At 43.0% G+C, this 24,758-nt stretch overlaps 1 protein-coding gene across 5 annotated transcripts in view; it reads left to right on the top strand.

Annotated features, from left to right (window-relative positions):
- The first annotated feature begins 6,117 nt into the window (after positions 1–6,117).
- Positions 6,118–24,758, top strand: part of LAMP3 (lysosome associated membrane protein 3) — a 34,122-nt gene continuing 15,481 nt past the window's right edge. For 2 of the 5 annotated variants that reach the window (XM_087861428.1, XM_087861427.1), the window contains exons 1-4: positions 6,121–6,353; positions 12,816–13,561; positions 14,428–14,556; positions 24,410–24,467. In XM_087861428.1, the coding sequence (XP_087717554.1) occupies positions 6,305–6,353; positions 12,816–13,561; positions 14,428–14,556; positions 24,410–24,467 (982 nt within the window). In that variant the 5' untranslated portion in view covers positions 6,121–6,304. Of the gene's footprint in view, positions 6,354–12,815; positions 13,562–14,427; positions 14,557–24,409; positions 24,468–24,758 lie in introns of all 5 variants that reach the window. The other 3 variants (XM_087861426.1, XM_087861429.1, XM_045776686.2) reach the window with 3 other exon arrangements.

Genomic DNA, 24,758 nt, shown 5'->3' with positions numbered 1-24,758 from the left:
AAAGATGAATTATGTGTGAAAGTGGTGCTGGGACCACTGAATAGCAATATGGGGGGTGGGGAAGAAGGATAAGTTTTACACCAGCCCTTAAAATGATTCATATTGTTCAACTATGTGACTTAAAGAAATCATGAAAATCAAAACATTTAAAAATAATTTTGAATAGAGTAAAGCTTTTCTCAACAAAAATGAAAACAAGAAGCTATGAAAGAAAAATCTTGACAATACAGGCTATGTAAGAGGCAAAAACTTATATATAGAAAAAAGGAACAGTTAAAAACTCAAAACATACATTTCAAAACATATGGTAAAAGACTAATTTTCCTTGATATAGAAGGAGATTTACAAATCAATAGCAACAATAGAAAAATTGGGCAAAGGACATGAATATACACGAATTGAAAATAAATTCAAAATTCAACAAATATATGAAAAGAAGCAAAACAATGATACTCTTTTCATTACCAGACTGTCCAACATTTAAAACTTTGATAATACTTAGTGTTGGAGAAGATACAAGAAAATCAGCACTCTCATAGACTGATGGTAAAAGTATAAATTAGTACTAGCTTTTTAGAAGACAATTTATAATAGCTTTCAACAGTTTAAAATATGTATATGATTTGATCTAGCAATTCCACTTCTAGGAATTTATTTGAAGGATATATCCATACAAATGAACAAGGGATACAGATGTTCATTTTAACATTATTCTTTTTTTAAGATTTATTTTATTTATTTTACAGAGAGCATGCAGTGAAGAGGGGCATAGTGAGGGAGAGAGAGAAACACAAGCAGACTCCGTGCTGAGCACAGAGCCCAATGTGGGGCTCGATCTCATGACCCTGAGATCAGACCTGAGCCAAAATCAAGAGTTGGACCTTCAACGGACTGTGTCACCCAAGTGCCCCTTAACGTCACTTCAGGAAAACAAGTAGTGTGAGATGGGGAGCACCCTAAATGTCCATGATAGTGTTAAAATTTATTCCCAAATTGATACTTCTCTCTTCAAAGGGCAGAGTCAAATTATCCTTCCTTTGAGTGTAGGCTGTACTTGTGACCCTAATAAAGAGAATGTGGTATAAGTGATGGTAATTGACTTCCAAGACTGGGTTATCAAAGCATTTTGGCTTCTTCCTCATTCTCTCTCTTGGATTACTCCCTGTGGAAGAAGCAAGCTACCATATTGAGAGGACAGTGAAGCAACTCTATGGAGAGACCCATGTAGCAGGAACTGAAGCCTCCAGCCAACAGCCGGGTAAATGAGCCACCTTGGAATTAAGAGTTTCCAGCCCTAGTCAAACCTTCCGATAGTATTAGCTCCTGCTCATGTCTTGACTAAAACTTCATGAGAGACTCGGAGCCAGAAGAATCCAGCTAAGGTGTTCTGGAATTCATTACCAGAAGACCATGAGATAATAGATGTTGTTTTAAACTGCTAAGTTTTAGGGTAGTTTGCTAAACAACAATGGATAATAAGTATATTACATAATAAAAAGCTGGTTAATAAAGTATTGTACTGGTGTACAATCGAACCCTATGCGGTTGTTTAAAATAGTCTTCCGCCTGAGATGTACGAAACTAGAAAGAGCACTGTCCTCATACTTACAAGATCAAAAAATCTGGAAAATACGCAAATTCACTTTTCTTGGACCTGTGAAAGAGCTCAGCTCCTGGGACAACCATGTAACCTGAAATCTAAGAAAAGGCATCTACAGAGAGATGGGACTCCAGCACTTCCTTACCTGAAGCAGGCACTGCTATACACTAGCAAGGAGAATTTACTTTAATGGTCTAATATGAGCTTGCAAGAGAAAATGGAAACCCTGGGGGCCACAGATACCATGGAAATTTGCATCCACTTGCAGACTTTTCTCCAATAACCCCACTGGACACTCACAAAAAAGATTAGCAGGAGTCCTAAGAAAGCAACCTTCTTGTCACAGACTAGGAGAGGGGAACATCAGTTGCTGCAGGAAAAGCATGAAACCATGCTCAGATCCTTTTGCCCGTCCTTCCTACAGAACAATAACAGAACCAAGTGCTGGAGAAGGGGCAATAAACACTTACACCCTTAGGGGGCTGGTAAATGCAATTGCAGCTGAGGAAAGACAACAGAATAAAAACCAAATCTCTCATCCTCGGGGGAGGCAGGAATATGTGCCAGGCCCAGAGCTGCTGGGGGAGGAGGTACTTTGAAGACCACGAACAAATTCCCACCCCAAGACCTGGGGGCATAATGCCTGCCTGACTGAGGAGCACTCACCCTTCAGCCCCAGGCCAACTGACAACCATTGGCCAACAAGCAATAGTAGACTACGGTGGGGAGAGCCACAGTGTATGCTGAGAGGTTGTCTGACAGACACCAGGAAGACCTAACCTGAGGCTGGAGCAGACACTGAGGAAAACATTTGGGCAAACAAGTTCATACCCTAAACACAAGTAAAACTTGAGGAGTCAGAAGTGTGTGGTGTACCTAAGGGTAACTATAGCAACAAGAAACCAAGGATCTACACCGAAGAATGAAGACTTCTCTGACAAGAAATCATAATCACATGAGTAGGTGCAAAACTTTTCCCCCCTATTATTTATACCTCTAAAAAGATAATTGACTGCTTAAGTAAAAAATAATAACAATATGTTGTGGAATGTATAATAAATACAGAATTAAAATGTATGACAACAATAGAACTGAAGCTACGAGGGAAGAAATTGAAGTATACTGTTGCAAAAGTTTCCTTATTATGTGTGAAGTGTTATTGAATCATTTGAAGGTACATTGTGATACCTTAAAGTTATATACTATAAATTCTAAAGCAAACACTAAAATAATACAGTTATAACAAATAAGCCAAAGAATGGGATAAAATGGAATTTTAAAAATGCAGCTAATCCAGAAGTTGGTAGAGAAAGAAGAGAAACAAAACCAAGAAGAGATAGGAAAAGTAGAAAACAATTGCCAAGATGGTAGATAGAAACATAACCAATCTTATGGTCTAAACACTTCAATTAAAAAGGAGCGATTATCAAATGGATATTAAAAAAAAAAAAAGACCATCCTTGTGTCCTGCTTTAAGAAACCCAATTTAAGTATTGTTAGATTAATTAAACAAGGAGGCCATTAGACTGAGGTGGCTTTAATGCCTTAGTAGTTTAGGCAAGCAAACCAAAATCTTTGCCTATAATGCCTCAAGGTTAGGAAACTGATACCTAAGTACAGCCAATCACAGACAGCCAGCTCGATTTTCTCAAAGAATGCAACCATTTCGGCTACAGCCAATCAAATAATTTCCTTGCTTTGCTTCCACCTCTTCTCTATAAAAGTCTTTCCACTAACTCCTGACAGTGGAGTGTTCCTAATCACTCCTGGTTTGGCACTGCCCTATTTGAATTGATTTTTGCTCAAATAAACAAAATTTTTAATATGCCTCAGTTCATCTGTTAACAGTATAAAGACACAAATAGATTAAAAGCAAAAGAATGGAAAAAGATATACCATGCTAACACTAATCCCGCCCCAAAAAAGCCAGAATGACTATGTTAATATAAAACAAAGTGGGTCTCAGAACAAAAAATATGACCAAAATAAAGAAGATCATTAATAAATTATAAAGTAGCTAATCCATCAAAAGGATATAGCAATCCTGTTTATACATCAATAACAGAACCTCAGAATACACAAAGCAAAAACAGAACTGCAAAGAGAATAAACAAATCCATAATTATAGTTCAATATTTCAACTCCTCTCTTGTAAGAATTGATAAAACAATAGAAAAATGGAAGAATATAGAATACTTGAATAACATTATCAACCAACTTAACCTAATTAACATTTACGGAACACTGAATCCAACAACAAAAGAATACACACATTGTTCTTAAGTGCACACAGATCGTTTATCAAGACAGATAAACATAACACTTTGTTATGGGCTGAATTGTGTCATCTCCTCTCTGCCCCCCTCCCCCCCCCCCCGTGTTGTGTTGACCTTAGCCTATTGATAGTGATGCTATGGGCTAGAAATGTCTGAGGCACTCACCTGGGCCATATTACTCATAGAGAGCCCCCACAGACATTTCTCCCCATAGGGGTCAGTGTTGTGACTGGACAGGCCCTTGTGGTTCTTACTATAAGAAGTACTTCAGCAAGAAACCATCAGGGAACTTTGAGGAACAAGATTTATTACTCACAAGTCCTAGAGGGTATATGGCATATCTGATGCTGGGTAGTTCAGTTTCCACATCAATAAAATTGGAATTTAAAAAATCTACTTTGAGGGGTGCCTGGGTGGTTCAGTTGGTTAAGTGTCCAACTCTTTTTTTTTTTTTAAAAGATTTTATTTATTTATTAGACAGAGATAGAGACAGCCAGTGAGAGAGGGAACACAAGCAGGGGGAGTGGGAGAGGAAGAAGCAGGCTCATAGCGGAGGAGCCTGACGTGGGGCTCGATCCCATAACGCCTGGATCACGCCCTGAGCCGAAGGCAGACGCTTAACCGCTGTGCCACCCAGGCGCCCCCTAAGTGTCCAACTCTTGATCTCAGCTCAGGTCTTGATCTCAGGGTTGTGAATTCAAGCCCCACGTTGGAGCCTACTTTTAAAAAAAGCGAAATCTACCTTGAAGAGTGCCATATGTGTTGCACAGTGCCAGGCACATAGTAGAGATTCCTTATATGGAAATAATAATAATAATGATAGCAGCAATAATACTATTGCTATTCTCCAATTATCCACATCCTCTACAACCTTCAAAGTCTCTCCAAGGTCCAACAACCACCAGGTCATCTCTGACTATTCCTTTCCTCATCTAGTATAGCTCTAAGCAAAAAACAATTGATCAGTCACTCTGGCTATTATTGTATATTAATAAATATTGTTTCTCATCTAGGCATCAAGCAACTTGAAAATTTATATAATATTCTAGTTTAGAACACCTCTTCAGCAATAGTACAGCGTAGTGCTTAAAATCCTAGACTCTCAAGCCAAACTGGATTCACAACCCAATTTCTTTATTTATGACCTAAGTGATTAGGCAGGTCATCTAACCTCTCAGTGCTCAGTTTCCCCATCTGTCAAATGAGACGGCAACGATAACAGTGCCCAGATAGGGTGGCTGTAGGACTTAGATGGAGTAAGAAGAGTGTCTGGCATATACTCTCTGCTTAATTATTGTCTGTAGAATAAATTGGCCAGAATATTATGCAGGTAGTTGCTAAAATTAGATCAACTGACACACATTAATCTTCACCTTCCACCATAAAAATCCAATTTGGAAACACACTACTCACTTTGGTAAATTTGCTTGATTGGAGTGTTTAGAGGAACATAGTAAGATCAAATCATTGTAGCTAGCCTAAGTTGTTTTTCAGGAAATTGAGACTAAGCTGAAAGCCCTAAACCTAGGAATCAGGAGAGTATCCTAATATACTTCCTAAATGTGTATTCTTCACTGGGACTCACAGTCCTAAGAGATAGACCATCATTATTCTGTCTGATTAGTAGAGGAAGGAGATAGGACATGGAAAGGTTGCTTTTCCAAGATATTGAGGGTTTTTTTGTGTGTTCCAGGTAAGCTACCCAGGAGTAGGCAATATCATCCCTATTAAACAGCAGAAGAAACCGAGGCTCCAAAACATTACCCAAGGTCATACAACTGGTGACCAGATTCAAACCCGGCTCTCCCTGACTCCTAAGCTCGGACTCCTTATGGTCTCCACAAGGTGAGGTGGCCATGGGCATAAAGCAGGGTTACCTCAGACTTTTTGTGGCTACACACGGAGACAGTGTTCTTGCCACTGAGTTTTCAGACTCCTGCTCACCTTCATGACTGAGGGGTTGGTTTTCTCCTGGCTGAGAGAAAGGTACTCAAGATCTTAAAGAAAAATGGAGACCCAGCTTCTGAGAGAAGGAAGCTGGCACCGCCACAGATCCTCCATCTCTTGTGGGGAAATGGTCTCAGATGCCCTTCACCTCGGCTGGAGTAGGGGGAGGGGTGTTCCCCACCCCTCGCAAACACTGAAGGCAGAGGTGAGAGTGGCTGCTTTCACACAAGGGCCACTTCTGGTTTCCCTCCCCACTCAGCCTACACCTCAGGAGGGCATTTCAGCTACTTGTCATAATGAAAGTGACGTTGGTTTCTCTGCCACAAATGAATAAGGGGCAAAGAGAGGTATCTTTGTTCCTGGAGCCTGCCCTGGAATTCACCTCGTGCTACTGAGAAGACCGAGAGGGGCTGAGCGTGGCCGCTGAGCAGCAGCAGAGCCAGCTCCTGGTGAGGCAGCGGTGGTCTCTGGCTCCCCAGTCATGCCCTGGCGGCTCTCTGCAATGGTGGTGCTCTTCCTGTCCCTGGCTGGTGAGTGACACCCGTGGCTTTCCGTGGTGACCCTGCTACCTCTGGTCCTATTCAATTCAAATGCATTCTAGTGCCACGGTCCAAGGGGAGACAGGACAGACCGGAGAGATCGCTGTACGGTTTCAGCTACTGTGGGTATTTGGCTTGGGATACCCCCTCATTACCTTAAATGCATGGGGCATACTTTCATTTTTTTCCCAAGGGCTTTCACAGTTTGGACTTGTTTTCCATGAGGCAGAGTAGATGTCAACTCCAGAAGATAGTGACACGGTACCTGGTTCCCGAATGGGTTCTGGGCACCTTATCAGCGAGAGTTTTGGAAATCACTTAGATTTAAGAGATGGAAACCTGAGCCAGACTTCAGAAACGGGGCTCTTGCTAAGCACATTATGCCTTGCTTTTCCTGTTTTTCTCAAACAGAAGGGCTATGTTTACATTATAGAAACAGTGAACTGTGAAGATGAATGGGATGTAGTCTGGCAAATTGTGCCATTTCAGGGAGGGGTAAGCCAAGGAGTCAAGATTTTTTTTAAAAAAAAATTACTATTATACTTGAGGTCAGAGAAGCTGTCTGGGAAACTGGGCTTTTAATGATTATTTTTTGTGCCCACCCCCTGCTTTCACAAGCATTTTCTCTCTAGGATATTGAGTCCTCTTGTGCTGTTACCTAGTTGCTGGTTAATTCACAATCCCTTCTAGAGGCACTGAGTTGAATATGTGAGGCACCCACGTGGCCCCGCTTACACGCTCAATGGGGGGATGCAGAGGCACTTGATTGTGACATGAATTGTCAGGAAAGTTGGGTGAGGGTCAGGCCAGCCTAATCCTGGCTGTTTTAATTCTGCCACATTTTCAGAAATAGAGTTCCACATTCTTCTGGAGGCAAAAGGCGAAATCTAAGCTAATAAAAAAGCAAAAGATCTCAGTCTAGCAGTCACCCTCAGTGACCTATGAGCAGATGACTGGCAGATTCAGAAATGCAGTGAGCGCTCAATAAATTCCCGGGAAGGTGGAGAAGAAATACCTCCACTGACCTCTCCTCCCTGAGCTGCGGATTCTCCAGGGTGGACCGAGTGAACGAAGTGTGTGAAGGGTCCCTCATTTTCCAGAGGAGGGTACTGAGGCAGGTTAACAAATTGCTCGTGGTCACTCAGCTAGCGAGTGGCAGCCCTGAGTTTTGCATCCAGGAAGCCTGGTTTCAGGGCCTTGCACACAGAGGTTCAAGACATACTTGTGGAATTGGAGATGAGCAGAAACCATCGGACATGTTGGTAGGAGAGACATAGCTTCTAGGTAAACTAGCTCTGTAATCTTTATCCACTCACTCTGCTGCCCTGGTCTCAAATTCCTCCCCCACAAAATGAGGGGATTTAAATTTGTATCAGTTACGTTTAGATTCAACTGCTCCTAATACACAAATAAGAGCAAAATAAACAAGATAAATGTGTGTTTCTCTTTCATGTGAAAACGAGTCCAAAAGAATCCGTAATAGGTCCGGTGTGGGAGCTCATTATTGTGGACTCTCCATCCTATGTGTGACTCCCACCTGCAAGGTCTTTTCATGGTTCTAAATGTCTGCTGGAGCTCCAGCCATCACATACAAGTTGCAGGCTGGTTTGAAAAGGAAAGCAGAAAGGCAATAGAGAGGTCACGTAGGTGATGGAGCCCCCTTCAAGCAGCATTCCGGGAAGGCCCACATAACCCTAACACTTCTACTGTTCTGGCTCAAATGCAGTCGCACATTCCCACCCAGCTGGAAAGGAGTCTTGGAGGTAGGGTTCTTTATTCCAGGCAGCAAGAGCTCAGCTTAAATTTGTGGTTCTGTTACTAAGGAAAAAGGGGAGGCTGGATTTGGGAGTAGTTAGCCAGCAGTCTGTGCCACGGGGCTGGAGCCACTTCTGTATGAGGGTTCTCTTTGAATCTCAAGTCCCACAGAAAGTAACAGAGGTAAGATTTATATTTTTTTCCTAAAAGATTGAGGTTGAATTGTGAAACTGTAAACATCTTACTAAGGGCCCACCCCTGCTGCCTCACACATCCAGAAACAGTCTTCCTGCTGCACCTAGCTGGGGCTGCTTCAGCTCCTTAGAGAGGTGTCAGAGAAAGTATTTGAGGGCTAAAATTCATTTCCCTGCCCCTGGGTGTGGCCAGGGGGCTCCATTTACTTAGCACCTGTGTTCCCAACTGCAGACAAAGTGCAGCCTCCAAGACCTGTCAGGCCTGTTCCCAGCTGGCCCCTCACCTCACCTCCCTCCTCCTTATGTTCCCATCATGCTTACCCCCTTGCTGTTCTCCAGACCTACCAGGCTCTGAACACCTTGTATCCCTACCTGGGATACCACTTACTTTCTTGTCTGCCTAAAGAATTTGTCTTGGTGTTGGATGCCCCACTCCACCTTGTGTACTCAGGGCCCCCTTCTATAATAACGCTTGTCACACGGGGGAATGTGGTCCACTTATGTGTCTGCCTCACAAGGCTTTGAGCCCCTGAAAACAAAGACCCAGTGCCAGGCATGGAGCCTGGCTCAGAAGAAGCTCCTACATATCTGTTGAATTGGGTGTGGCAGGGAAACCAAACAAAGGCTATTTGGGAAGGACCAGCCATCCGGAAAGTACCTAGAGAAAAAGCCCTTGCATGGTCTCTGACTTTCCCAGGGCTGGGCTGGTGAGTCATCTCTCAGCTCCTTCTGTGGGTTGTAGGGGAATCCAAACCTTCTCCAACCTCTTCCTGCAGCTCATCATCTAGAGGAGTCCAAGCAATGGGTCTAGGTTCTGGGGTACTTGTTTACGGAGTCTTCTGAATCCTGGAGAGAAGACAACAGGGGATTTGGGGTGTAGGCTTGACAAATCAGCAGGTGAACCCCTGGGCTGTGTTGAGTAGAGGAAGGGTTGAGACGGATTCTGAGCTAGCCCTGCCCTTGCTTCTGCCCACTGCTCTCTTTGTGGGTCTCAGACAGACTGGTGAACTTAAACTAAACCTTTACAGAGTCAAAGGTCCTGTTTAAGAACTGTGACCCAATTTTGACAAAGATTGGTCATATATGTGTGGTCATATACATAGACTTTATAAAATATTTTTCAGAGCATTATTTCTATGAACTACCTATCATATGAACTTTCTAGAATGTATTATAATGCACGGCATACCTACTCCTGTCAGTTTTCCATCTAATTATCTGCCCATCTTTTATACCCCACACTTCTACAGGGAGATGGGAAGGGGAGGAGAGAAGCCGCAGAGGGGAAGGAAAAGACTATTAGAACAATATTTCCCAGTTCTATCTGGGAACACACTCTGGTCCAATCTGTAATACAATCTGACAATTTTGGTCCAGCCTCCTGCTGGCCCAGCTTTCTGCCTACCACAAAGCCACACACTATATCAAGACACCATGACTGCCCTCACCTCCAGCCACCCCACAAATACTTCCTGTACCCCAAGTATATCTTGATGGGTACCAGGAGTCATCTTGTCTTGTTTGGGAGGCTGTGCATTCATGAACGCAACGTGCTTTTCCTCCCTTGTTTGAGTTCATTTATCACTACTAAGAGAGGACTTTTCATTACATTATGAGAAAACGCCCCCTTTTAGAGGGTGTGTTACTCAGTTGAGGATATTCTACTCAGTTGAGAAAGGTTTGCTTTAGCTCATAAGCATAAACCGTGCACAGTGAGATTTTATGAAGGATCTAATGATCCTTTTGATCTGAATGGAACAAAAGGAAAGTGGTTTCCAGTCTCCTAGAGTTCTCTACAGCAATCTTTGCTTACCACTACAAGATATTCCTGGAGAGTACATCTGCGAGTGAATTCTCTTTCTTCATAGTAATAGTATAAACCTAATGGAGTTTTTGTTGGGGTCATGATGGAGGAACCAGCAAGTCAGGTTTAGGCCAAATGAATTGTGAAAATAAATATTCCACAACTGTCAACCTTCATAACAATCTTGAAAGGAAAAATCTTGCTCCGTGTTCTACAGTGTAGGCATGAAGTTTCCACATACAGTGATTTTATGAAGGTTTACAAAGGAAACTTAACAGCCCATAAAATCCACAATTCTCAAGTATCATACATTTTGAATTATCCAAATGAACATTTTAGATACAAAAAAAGACCATTTAGTAATAGTCTCACATAACTTAATGTCATTAATAAGCCTTTCTTAAAGGTTATTCAAAGCAATTTGAACTGGTGCTTTGTCTTTCTCATTTTTCAAGCCAGCTATGCAGAAATAATTCATAAGCATTACTACTGAGCTTGAAGTTAGAACTTTTCTTCTGGAAAATAATCACTATTTTATCATATAAGCTTTTGAAAGCCTCACCAAAGACCAGCATTATGAGGATCTGGCAATTTGGCATCCCTGGAGAGGCACCCTGCTATTCTCTTCTCTGCTTTTGTCTCTTCTCTCACCATTCTTCCCAGTGATGTGTAACCACCTCCATCCACCCCAAATCAAAGGGCAGGCTTTGGTTCAGACAGGGGCTCAAGTTTCACCTCCAAAATTTACTAGGTGTCTCACCTCCAGAATATACTAGCTGTGGGATTATGGTCAAGTTGATGGGGTTTTTCTAAACCTGAGTTTCCTCATCTGAAAGGTTGATAAAGATAGAACCCATCAGAGGGTCTCTAAGAAGAGGGGGTGAAAGATGACCCTTGACCTGAGGCCTGCCATGTAGTAAGTGTCCAATAATTTAGACATTTCATTGCTATTATTATAGGAAAAGTAACCACTTAGAAATGTAATGAATGAAAGAGGGAGACAGTAAAGGAGTTTATGGATGATTTTGATTAGATGTGAAATTCAGGACTCTAAACACCAGCATAGAGTGATCTGCTTTCCCTTTTACTCATGTTTTCCCAAGTCACTGGCCAGCACTGGGGAGCTCCAGCTCAGTAAGTGTAAATACAATGGGCAAATACAGTGAAACCACAACATTGAAGAGACAGAGCCATCTCTCAGTGTGCCTGATCATAAACTCTCAAGGAACATCATTTGCATTTTCTTAGTTTTCCAATTTTCTACGTGCTTGGGAAGAGGCAAGAACAGAACTTTTCTGGTTGAAAAAGAGTCAGAGGCCTTCCACCCTTAAGAAATGTCCCAGGAGAGAACCTGTGACAATAACACACACTATAGGTATGCTTGATGGTCTAGGAAGACTTCACTTAAACCAACTTGTTTGAGCCTTACAATAATCCTAGAAGGTCTACAATGCTATCATCCTCATTTACCCATCCAGTTATCTATTCATCCAATTCAGATGCACTGAACACTTTCTATGCATAAGTAGTGGTGGTGAAAAAAATACACGCCATCTCCACCTTGAGGTTCCTTTTAATCTAGTGGGAGAGATGCACAATCCATAAATAAGCCAATAAATAAACATATAATCAGGGCTATCATTCTGCTGGTACACACTGTGTGGCCTGGCTTACTATTAAATATGTTAATATCATCCCCTTATATAATTACAAGTTGTGATTTGTGCAGTGCAAGCAATGAGTATAACACTGTGATGGGGAATTGTGGGGTGGGGAGCTAGTTTATATAAGGATGTCAGGGAAGACTCTTTGAAGAGCTGGCTTTTAAGCGAACTACGAAGGACAGCCCACCAGATTCATCAGAGCAATTATGGCTTAATTTTCTTTCCTACGTGAGAAAGCCTGGGCCGTTCAAAAGGTGAAGTGAAGAAATGACAGGAACTGGTCTAGCTTTACAAAAACCGACTGCAAAATAAAAGAAACGAATCTCCCATCATTGGAGGTAATTATGCATCAATTGGATGAACACGTGGCAAATATTCGTAGGTACAATTCACACATCAGATTAGGGTTTGGACTAGATGATCATTAAGACCCCTTTCAAACCCAGGATTGTATGATTGTATGCAAACTACACAACTCTGTGTAAGTCTTTGTTATCCGGAACTGTCTGGATTCTCATGGGAAGATGGAGAATGAAGGGGCATCCACACTTAGATATCTAGCTAAGCACGACCACTTTGCCGTGTTAGTGTCACACCCCGTACAGACAAGGGGGCTGGACACAGGAGAATATCTGCAGTATGATCACAACCCTGTAAAAAACATGGGAGCAACCCAAACTTTTAAATTGTGGTCTTGTGGTAGAATCTTTGGTCATCTTCATTGTTACAGCCTTGTGAATTTCACCCAACTCTAACTATATGCATATTCCTCATTAAAAGTAAATAGGCATGTTTGGAAATAATAAAATAAATCCTATTTATCTTCAAAAGAATTAAAAGGAACTACCATGTGATCCAGCAATCACATTTCTGAGTGTATATATATATGAAGGCAATAAAGTAACTATCTCAAAGAGAAAAGTAAATACAGAAATGCATGTTAATTTGTAGTGAAGAGACATTAAAATGGAGGTAGGGGAAGGACTCACCAATGTGAATTCTTAGTGTGGTAACACTTTTGTTTCTTAATTTGCAGTGATTTTGCATTATGGCAGTCAAATGAGAGCCAATGTGTTTCCAGAAACAAGGGACTACCCACCTACAACAGCAGCAACAGTAGAGGCCCCAGCAAAACCTTTCCTGCAACTAACTCACCAAGTCCCTAGCCAAACTTTAGCAGCAGGATCAATGGATGGTCACATCACGTCTCAAAGAGCTGCCCCGACCTCCAGCTCTGAGCCCCCAACCACACACACAACAGCAAAAACTGTAGGAACAACTTCTTTGATAACTACAAACAGCACACCAACTACCAACCCAACAGCCCACAGCCTAATCACAACCTTGGCCACACCCAATAACTCACACACAGCTGCGCCAGTCACTGAGGCTACAGTCGGCCCCAGTGCAGCCCCAGGTTCACCGCCAACCACCATCCCTCCAGTGACCCATATGACAGGAACCAGCCCATCCACTATCAGCCCCACAACTAGGAAAACCACCCAACCCAGTAACCAGACCGCCCTTCCAGCAACTTTGTCCACCCCACCACATAACAGCACAACCAGTCACAAGTCTGCTCAACCCAGTCATGCCCCCAGCCCAACCACAGCTGTACACAATACCACCCAAACGGCCTCGCCTGCCACCACAGCTTCCAGACCCACTCTTGCACCTCGGCCTTCGTCAGCCAAGACTGGAATTTATCAAGTTCTAAATGGAAGCAGGCTCTGTGTCAAAGCAGAGATGGGGATAGAGCTAATGGTTCAAGAGACAGAGTCGGTAAGTTGGGGCCATAGGACTGTAACACTGCCTTAAAGAAGTGTGAGTGCAGTGTGTCTTGCTAAGAATAGACATTCCCCTGCATCTTGTGTCTTTTAATGAAATAAACAGCTGCAAGCTCCTCTTTCTTCAAGGTGCTTCATTAAAAGATGAATCTGTTTTAGAATACATATAAAAATAGAAACTGATAGTGACTAGTTAGCAGAAGGCATGCACCAAAATTGTCACTTTGCACACCTCTCACTTTTAGCCAACATGGGCAGAACGTTGGGGTGTGTTCCATGTTGCCTCCAGCCCGGCCCCACCCCTCCTGATGACTTTGAGCCCCAGCAACTGTCCTGTGAAGTGAGGGGTTTGGCTTCTATGGTCTCCATGGTTCCAGCCGGCTGTGACATTAGTATCAAAAATCCAGGTTAACAAGAAGATTAGAAGGGGTAGGGGTGGGGTTAAGATTATTTGATTTACTAAAGGAATCATCACAAAAATAATACGTTCTTTTGTGGAAGTTTTATGAAACTTCCACATTCAGGTTTTCATTTGAAACAGAAGTACATTAGGCAGCAAGATCTTTCCTGTAGTACCTTGTAACACGTTTAATAAAAATTAAATTCCATGCAGGGTATCAGGAATAGACTGGCTACAAATGTTCTATTGAGGAATTCTTTCTGTGGAAGAACTCCTTCTTTAAAAAAATCTTTTGAACATAGCAGTTTGGAAGTGAGAAGTGTTTTCTGGGGACTTGGAAATTTTCAAGTGAACACGCACTAGACTTGAGTTTCAGGATCACTTACTAGCCTGTGCTCCTGGTTCCCTAGCTAGAGTTTTCTTCCATATCTCATTGATCTGATCTATTTTATTTGGTTTAGGTTTTTTCACCTCAGAGATACTTCAACATTGATCCCAACGCAACCCAAGCCTCTGGGAACTGTGGCTTCCGAAAATCCAACCTTCTCTTGAACTTCCAGGGCGGATTTGTGAATTTCACATTTACGAAGGTGAGGGCTGAGCTCCTTCATACAAACTGGCTCTAGCATCGCTTTCCCTTCCCTCACCCTGGGGCCCAGTGGTGCAACCCCACACTTCACTTTAAGTTCCAAAGGAAACAGATCTCAGAGGTTTTTGAGATATTCCCTGATAAGAATGAAGGGCATGGAGATGGAGAGGAGGGAAGTGTCGACATCTTATGTTTGCCTCCTAACCCCTTCAGCCTCCTCCATGCAGCCTAAGAAGGGCTTCAGTGCCTCTTAGGGGAGACTTGGCCTTGGGGAACCCAGCCACAGGTGCCCTTTGCAAACCACCCAAAGGAGGAAGTTATACAGATCAACAGACCCATTGAAATTCCCGGTGGTCACACAGAAACAGGATTATTCTCAGACCAAAACCAAATGTCACAATGGGTTCTTTCCAACTGTGGCAGGCAGGATTCAGGGCCTAACCGGGCACTGGGTTCTCCAGACCATATCACAAAAGGGATGGACAACAGAGTGGAGTGGAAAGACTATGGACATGAGGTCAGAGAGTGTTGGCTGAAATTTGACTCTGTCACTTGTTCTTCTTGTGACATCAGGCAAGCAACTTAACCTGTCTGAGCTTTATTTGAACACTTGAGAAATGGGAGAAGGAAATTAAAGATCACCTCTGTAAAGAGCATTGTCCAGTACTTGGAAAGTAGATGTTCAAGAGCCAGTAGCTATGATTACAGTGACTCAAGTGGGTATATGTCTTGGGGATACAACGTTGGTCATCCCACTCTCAAAGGAGAGACTTGTCCCTGCTTCTCCCAAAGTGTGGTTCAAATAGGCCAAGTAAGATCTGGGGAGCAGGTTCTGAGATGACCCTTGCAGCTGGGACTTGGTATGGGCCTTCTTCCTACTTGTTGAATGTGACCCCTGAAGTTAAAGGGGTTTTGGGTAGCAGAACTTGGAGAGTAATGAGCGTAGACATTGGCGTGAAACAAGTCAAGACTGGCTCTCAGCCATAACACTGATTAGCTACATGATCTTGGACTAATTGGGGCATGTTTTCTTGCCTATAAAATGGAAATAATTACTTGGGAGGATCAGAAGTGGTATATGTAAACTGTCTTGCACCATGCTTGGTACATAACAATGTTCAATAAAGGGTGTTGATGTTCTTAACTTAGTGTCGAAGGCTTTATCCTCCTGTGCATACGGTTCTCCTTAAGGTAGAGATGCTCTTGAGAAGTCAGGGGTTTTCTTTCAGTATCAAATGGGAAAAACATATTCTCTCACCCCAGAAGAACATTCTGGAAAGAATATGTGCTCTACTTCTGGACAACTGAGGTTAACCTACAGTGGGGTCAGGAATTCTTTTAAAGTCATGTCAGCAAAAGAGCAGAGGGTACAGGCATAAGTATCTATGCTTTAGTTCAGGGCTTGATCCCACCCAGACTACTGCCTGTGTGAGTAACTGTTGGAAGGAAGGCATTCAACTCCAGGGTTTGTCTGTAGCACACAGTGGTCATTGCCTTAGGCAGGCCCACAAGCAGGAGTTTCTTTGGCACCTTTCAACGTCTCTTTTTGCTCATTTCCTCTGTCTCCTTTCCAATGCCTTCAGACTGGATTCTGTTTGATCAAACTCCACCCAAGGGTTGAACCCCTGCCTTTTTAGAAATCTCTGTACCTCCAGAGGTATGGGCAGGAAATGAGTACTGAGATAGAACTAGAAGGACCAGCAAGGCCTTTCTCCCTTCACCCACCTTCTGGAAGGAGCAAGGAGAGTCACTCTCCGTGGCCCCAAGTTTGCAATAGCTGCTTTGCCTGAGCCCTGCCAACCAAAGTCACCGTACTCATTTCATTCCCCACCACCAATTCCTCAAGCACCTACCTTAGCTCTACAACAAGAGGGAAGCAAAGAACCTTACAGAGAGTAAAAGTTCCCATCAGCCTTAGTTCTTCAGAAGTTCCACATTTTAAAAGAGAACTTGTGTAAGCTGAAATAGTGACCACAAATTCAAAGATTACAGGGGTTAAGTATAAAACTTAAGGAGAGAAGTAGGCCAGGAAAAATTTTTTCCCTTGAAACAGGTGGTCTTTCTTTTTTATTTTCCCACTTTTGATGAAGACTTCATCTTCCCATTAAGTCTGCGTAAGAAAAACTTTGGAGAATGAGATGACAGAGGCAAGCGTCAGAAGAGAAGAGACACGAGGCAGGGGTGGGGAGTGCCTGTCCTCCCTAGAGGGGGCAGCCACTCCTCAGCTCTGGCTGGTGGTGCCAGTGGCTGGGCTGGCATCCCTCCCTGGGGACTGTCACTGTCTTTTATGGTGGACATTCATTCTGGGTGACTGGGTGTACATTCTGAGTGGCTGCTGCCCTACTATGTCCGTTGTTGAATATTTTACATATCACCTCTCTCAGGTGGTCACAAGAAACCAGTGTTGTCAGATCTTCTGACCATTCAAGACAAGGCAGAAATCCAGATCTTTTTATTTTTAAATGTTGGCAACACATTTTTTTTGAAAACTTGAACAAAGCTGGCCAAACAGAACACAGTTGTAAGCCAGATTTGGTCTGTGGATGCTCTGCCCTAACAGGTGGTCTGTGTGAAATGCATTTAGGCAGGAAAGCCATCCAGTTTCTTCTACAGGAGAAAGGCTTCGCAATTCTGTCAGCCACTTTTCAAAATGTTGCTACTCTCTAGACCAGTGCTTCTCAACAGCAACAGTATTCATATTTGGGGCCAAATAAGTCTGTGATGGGGGCTATCTTGTGCCTTGTGGGATACTGAACAGTATCCCTGGCTTCTACCTACTGGATGTCAGTAAGAACACCCAGCCCCATTGGTGACAACCCCAAATGTCTCCAGACATTGCCAGATGTCCCCTGGGGGAAAAATCACTCCTGGTCAAGAAGCACCATTCTAGAGAAAAAGAGAGTCTTGGAAAATAGTTTTTGTTAGTTATGACCTCATAAATATTACAAATGAGAACCAGGTTGGAGAATGGTAAGTGGATGCTGGTGAGCAAGCCTGAATTAACAATTTATTAGTAGGAACTTCCTGAGCATCTACCGTGTCCTGAACACTGAGCTGGACATTATGGGAGAAAATAAAGGAAATATAGGCTATAGTTCCAGGTTTCAAATCATGGACAATAATATGTAATTTTTAAAATTGAAATACTGCCAATGACAGAAATGTAAAGAAAAGTCTGCCTCCCAAATTGTCCCTTGACGTTGTTCAATGGAGACCTAAATTATCCATGTCATTTCTATGTGACCATGGACAAGTCTCTAGCTCTTTCTGAGCCTGTTCGCTCCTCTGTAAGATGGGGCCAACCACCACCTATTTTGTTGGGCTGCTGTCAAGGTGAATCAGGCTAGTGGACATGGCAATCCTGAGTGTGACGTCTGGCCCATAGTGGCTTTAGGAGAGGTGGGTTTCTTGTCTCATTTCTCTTATTTCGTTTTTTAAAGAACTGAACACCTTTCCATGTCAGCGTCTCATTTGATTAAGGTGACAAACCGAAAGTTGTTAATGCTCTCCAGGTGCGGGACGAATAGACCTCCCTCCCCCCACCCCCACAACTCCCTCCCTGCTAGGGTAGTTGGTCGTAGAACATCGTTCAGTAACTTTGTGTAGTTTAGTTTTCCAGCGCAACACTACCCCTGGCTGTCAGGGCAGCTCAAGGCTTCCACCCCTGACTCAAGGATGGGACAAGGGAGAGATCATTGGTTGGGGGGACACTGGGCCAGGCAGCGTTCTGGCCAGCCAAGGTCTGGAAAGCGAATGCTGCCCACCGCCCTGGGGTTTACCCAGAGCCTTGCAGGGGTATTTGGAGCGCTTTTAACTTAGAGACTTCAGAGAACTGTCATCAGTGTTCAAACGCGAATACCCTCAGAGTGCACTATTTAGAGCTTCCCCGGTATGCTGTATTATTTCATGCCCTGTTTTCCCCTATGCTTTCCCCTCGGCCTGGAATGCCCCTCCCACCCCTCAGCCCCTTTTGCATTCATGCTTTAAGATGGCTCGATTATCTTCAGCCTGTGAGGTCTCCCCACTGCCCCAGCCCCCACCTCCATCCCAGGTAAAACTGGGAGACTTTCTTCTTTTGGTTTCCTGGCCCTCCATTGGTTGTTCCCGACCTCCATTAAGGCACTTATTGCACATTTTGCTGTCTTGAAGGCGTGTCTGTGATTTACTCACAGCGCCCAGTCCTGACTTTGTACATAGTGTATCTTTAGCAAATTGTTTGATGAGGAAATGAATGAATAAAGGAATAAATCTAAATTTCACAGAGACTCTTGGCCAAGCCGCCAAAAAGTAGACCAGCAGCTCTAAAGAAACAGTCTCTTTGGCTTCCCTTTGCTATATACAGAGCAAAGGTTTCTTGACATAGTCACAACAATGCTGAGCAAAAAACGCCTGATTAATGTTGAAGACCAAATCTACATCCTGAACATCTGTGACTATGAAACTCCCACAATGCATTTTGCTGAAGTTAGGACGAGGACCCTGCGCCTCAAGGTCGTTGATATGCCTTCCGGGGCAGGTTGATTGGCTGGTTTGCTCTGGACCTGGGCCTTTGCTAAGGAGGGTGTTTAGGTCCCTTGGGGAATTAGGGCCCCTTTGATGAGCTATTGCCAAGCTCTTAGATACTGGCGATGAGGAGCCACTGTGTCAGCATCCCATCTGTTGAAGGGTGGGATGGGACTGGTGCAAGTGGTCCGTTCCCATGGACACACTGTAAGAGCTGAAGTACCACAGTTAGCTGTTAGGGGTCCTCAGCCCCTTTTGGCAATGCTGATGGGAACACAAAGGATTTTCACTTTGTTTTCAAGAATCTGGCATGGTAGATCTTTGTCACTTGCCAACCCGAACCCCAAGAAAAACATCTGGCAGAGACTCACTTTGTGGGCATCAAAGGAGAAAGCAGAGACTATAAACTGCATAGTAGGTAATGTTAGTTTCAGAGGTAGAATTTAGTGATTCATCAGTTGCATATAACACCCAGTGTTCATTACATCAAGTGCCCTCCTTGATGCCTGTCACCCAATTACCCCATCCCTTGCCCCCCCCCAGCAATCCTGTTTGTTTCCAAGAGTTCAGCATCTTTTACAGTTTGCCTCCCTCTCTGTTTTCCTCTTATTTTATTTTTCCTTCCCTTCCCCTATGTTCATGTGTTTTGTTTCCACATATGAGTGAAATCATATGGTATTTGTCTTTTTTGCTTAGCATGATATCCTCTAGTTCCATCCACATCATTGCAAATGGCAAGATTTCATTTTTTGATGGCTGAGTAATATTCCATTGTATGCATATACCCCATCTTCTTTATCCATTCATCTGTCAATGGACATCTGGGCTCTTTCCATAGTTTGGCTATTGTGGACATTGCTGCTATAAACATTGGTGTGCAGGTGCCCCTTCAGATCACTACATTTGTATCCTTTGGGGTAAATACCCAATAGTGCAATAGCTGGGTCATAGGGTAATTCTATTTTTAACTTTTTGAGGAAATTCCATACTGTTTCCAGAGGGGCTACAGCAGCTTACATTCCCATCAGCAGTGTAAGAAGGTTCCCCTTTCTCCACATCCTCGCCAACATCTGTTGTTTCTTGACTTGTTAATTTTAGCCTTTCTCACCGGTGTGAGGTGGTATCTCATTGTGGTTTTGATTTGTATTTCCCTGATGAGAAGTGATGTTGAGCATTTTTTCATGTGTCTGTTGGCCATTTGTATGTCTTCTTTGGAGAAATGTCTGTTCATGTCTTCTGCCCATTTCTTGACTGGATTTTTTGTTATTTTGGGTGTTGAGTTTGAGAAGTTCTTTATAGATTTTAGATACTAGCCCTTTATCAGATATGTCATTTGCAAATATCTTCTCCCAGTCTGTAGGTTGCCTTTTAGTCTTGTTGACTATGTCCTTTGCTGTGCAAAATCTTTTTATCTTGATGAAGTCCTGATAGTTCATTTTTGCTTTTGTTTTAACCAACTGATTTGCTCTGCGACTTTGTTTTTCATTGATGCTGGGAACTGGGAGTTGACAAGCTGTGGCCCCAAACCAAACTCAGGCTGCCAGCAAAAAATGTACAGTCTGCAGCCTAAGAAGGATTTTTACATTTTTAAATGGCTGGTGGTGGTGGAGAAGATTGCATGGCACATGAAAATCATATGAAATTCAAATTTCAGTGTCCATTAATGACTTTTTTTGGAACGTGGCCACACTCGCTTGTGTACATCTTGGTCTATGGCTGCCTCTGTGCTACAATGGCAGAATTGAGTGTCAGCTACACAGAGCCATGAAGCCTAAAATATTTATCATCTGGCTCTTTACATAAACAAACTTGTCAACCCCTTTTATAGAATAAACTTCAGTCCTACTACCATTCAAATTATGCAAATTCTGAACTTCTGAGTCAAAAAATAAATGCTTTGTTCTAATTTAAATAAAAGACAATTTCAGAGTGCCTGGCTGGCTCATTCAGTGGAGTGTGTGACTCTTGATCTCAGGGTTGTGTGTTCGAGCCCCACATTGGGTGTAGAGATTACTTAAAAAGAAAAAGACAATTTTATTTCTATTCTATTATTTCTATTTCTATTCCAAAACTCTACAGAAAAAGTGGGCACAATTGTCTAGATAAGACTCATTTGGTATCAGTAACATAAAGTATACAAAATTTAGAATCTCAAGGAAACTAAACATCTGCCTGCACTTCTGTTTGCGCGAGTTCACCTAACAAATGCTTTTCCTTTATCCTAACCATGGACGTAAGCTCAGGCCTGGGGAACATTTGGCTAATAGAAGGAAACCTGGGTGTGGGCTCTGGACTCTGTCCTGTTGCGTCATTAAGGTGAACGCACAGTGGGGCGCCCGGTTGGCTCAGTCAGTTAAGCATCTGCCTTTGGCTCGGGTCATGATCTCAGGGTCCTGGGATCCAGCCCCACTCCAACTCCCTGCTCAGTGAGGAGTCTGCTTCTCCCTCTCCCTCTGCCTCTCTACCTGCTCATGCTCTCCCCCCACCCCCAAATAAATAAAATTTTAAAATCTTACAAAAGGTGACCTCACAGTGAGTGTGAGCACTCTGTCATCCACTTTGGGAGGGCTCACTTTTGGCATTAACCCTATACAGCCCTGGTTCTTGAGGAACAGGAACGGCTCTTCCTATCAGGACCTTCATGAGCATGTGACTTGTGCAGTCAGCTGGGCCCAGGCTTGGTTTAAGCTTTGTTGTCACCTCTTGAAATTCTTCAATGATTTTTGAACAAGAAATCCTACATTTTGGTTTTACAGCAGGCCCCACAAATTTTGTAGCTGGCCCTGTTTCCGATAGATGGTTAAATACGGACAACTGCATTTCATGAAATGTGAAAGAAAGCTCTTGCACAATGAATTTTTTTGTCCATACTCACATATCCCATGGAGGAAAATGTAGGGCAGGATCCTGTAGACCAGATTTTGCTTTGTGTCATCAACAAACAATGTGAATTAGAGGTAGATGCTTAACTCCTCTGAGCCTCTTTGTTCTCAGCTACAGATTGGGCTGATAATATTTATTCTGTCTCAGGGGCTGTTGTGAGGATCAAAGGGGGCAATGTAGGTGAAAGCATGCACTTAGTAAACTGTGAAGCCTTTGTAGCAATACAAAGCCTTTCCTTATGTGAAGATAGATCAAGGAGATGCCACAGGAAGGGGAAGATTCTAGGAGGTCCCCTATGGAGCTCGGAGCTGGCCTTACCACTGTTCTCCTGCTGCTCCTTAAAGCTATCTCACACTGCAACCCATGCAATTTCAAAAAACAAAGTCATGCTCATGTCACTATCCTGCTTAAATCTCATCAGTGGATCCTCTCTGCTCTTAGAATAGGGCAGGGGTCTTGTATCAGTGACTTTGGGCCCTGAGGTACAGGTCTCTTACATGCTAAAAAGGACCCCAAATAAAGAATAATCTGAATAAATGGTTTGTGAAAGTGACCGAAGAAGGGCCTGGGTCACAGATGTTCTCTCTAAAACAAATGGATGGTCCAAGCACATTGTTCACCTTGCCTTTGAGACCCAAGACTGAGCACCATGAAGGAAGGATCCACGTCTTATTGTTCGTCCAGGACCTAGAGCAATGTTCGGTCTAGAGTGAATATAAGAGGTTAAATTCTAGATGTGGAGACAAGAAGCTGGGGGGGGGGGTCATACCTTCCCCTGTCACCTATTAGGGCTAGGACCTTGGGCAAGTCAGTGAGCCTCTATTTCTTCTCAGAGTGGCTGTGAGGATTACATAAGGCATGGCAGAGAAGTGTCTGCTCCAGTGCCTGGCACAAGGTAAGAAGCCAGTGTGTGGTAGGTGCTGTTCAGTGAGTTATAGGATCTAGAGTTGAGTGTATCAGTAGCAGTTACCTTACTAAAACAGTTTGTATTTTTAGAACCCTTACATTGTGTAGGGAATCATTTCATATACAAATAATACACAAATGGACTTAAATGTAGTCAAGATTATTATTGTTAAATTTCTTTATGACTTGACTTGGAGCTTCTAAAGGTAATTCTATTTCGGATTCTGATTTTCGTTGCTCTTCCGTTTTTTGCACCTCTTACTTGTGGATAGTTCTCTCTTTCTTTTTTTTAAGATTTATTTATTTGAGAGAGAGAGAGAGAGCATGAGAGGGGGAAGGGTCAGAGGGAGAAGCAGACTCCTGCTGAGCAGGGAGCCGGATGCAGGACTCGATGCCAGGACTGCAGGATCATGACCTGAGCCAAAGGCAGATGCTTAACCTACTGAGCCACCCAGGTGCCCTTGTGGATAGTTTTCTAATGAATGTTTACAAATAACTAAATCGCCTACTTTAAAAAACCCCAAAACCTCCTTTTTCAACTTACCCTTCCATATCTCAATTCAATTCCCTTTAGTGTTTTACACCCTTAGTCTCTCAGGAGGTTATAGAGCTGTTTTGTAATGGTTTGTTTGTTTTGTTTTTCCAAAAGGACAATCCCTGAATAAAATGTGGGACACTGCTTAATATTTCTGAACACAACCTCCTGGGGTCCTCTTCTAGAGAACACCCAGCGATCTCAGAGTAAACCATTTGTTTCCAGAATTCCTCATGGTGGCCCCATCTAACCATTTTGGAGACATGAACCCTTTAATCTATTAAAGCAACTGATACCCTCCCCAGGAAAATGCATGAAAAATTTTGCACGCGGTTTTTCCCAGAGAGCTGCTGAGCCCCATGAAGTCCACCCATGGTAGCCTTAAAGATCAGTGGCTCAGGGTACTTGGGTGGCTCAGCTGGTCAAGCAACCGACTCTTGGTTTCAACTCAGGTTGATCTCACGGTCATGAGATCAATCTTAACATGGAGTCGCTCCACACTCTCTCTCCCTCTGCCCTTCCCCTCTGCTCTTTTTCTCTAAAATCAATCAATCAATCAATCAATCAATCAATCTTTAAATGCCGAAGCTCTTCCTGACTGTAAAGAAAAAAAAAAAAGATGAGTGGTCTCAGTTTGAATCTCTACCCTAAGATATACATTACTAGTAAAAGCATAATGTATACCCCTCCAATCTCTCCACCTTCCAGATGTACATGCATTTTAACAGGAAGAAACTTGGCCCAACTGAAGGGACTTTGGACTGGTGGAATATGAATTTTAGGCTCTAGCAACAAATATGCAATAGAGAAATTTGGGACCAGGAGTAAGCCATTACTTATTTATTTATTGCGTGGTGTATTTATTTTTTTGAAGTTTTCAGACACAATTATGGTTCCATACCAACATATCCCCAAATCCCCATATCAAGGATTGAATAGCTGGAATCCTGCCTAAACAAACTTTGTAAAGCAGGATCATAAGCACAAAAACTGATGGCTCAAAGGTTAACACACTGCTGTTTTGCAGGATGAAAACTCGTATTATATCAATGAAGTGAGAGCCTATTTGACAGTCTCAAATCCAGGTAAGTAGTTAGAGAAGGCCACTCCAGCAGCAACGATGCTGTGCCTCTGGTTAGCTCATTTTTCAGCCCATTGAATTTGCTAATCTTTGATGCAGCTTTGGAGAAACAGACTGAGAGAGTAACCAGGAGAATGCACTCCATCTTGGCATGCTTCCATTCGCTCATCTGCTCATGAAGGAGGCTGGACTACATTATGTCAGAGATCATCATCAGCAACTCTGAAGAGTTTAGTGACTTTGGGAAAGATTTGCTAGTGATGGTGCAGTTTCTTCTGTACTCTTGGAATCATGC

Source organism: Ursus americanus, chromosome 4 (assembly GCF_024610735.1).
Source record: "Ursus americanus isolate L20-20 chromosome 4, mUrsAme1.1.p, whole genome shotgun sequence".
NCBI lineage: Eukaryota > Metazoa > Chordata > Mammalia > Carnivora > Ursidae > Ursus > Ursus americanus.
The sequence above is the reverse complement of the archived record's forward strand: the minus strand, read 5'-3'. Positions and strand labels throughout refer to the sequence as shown.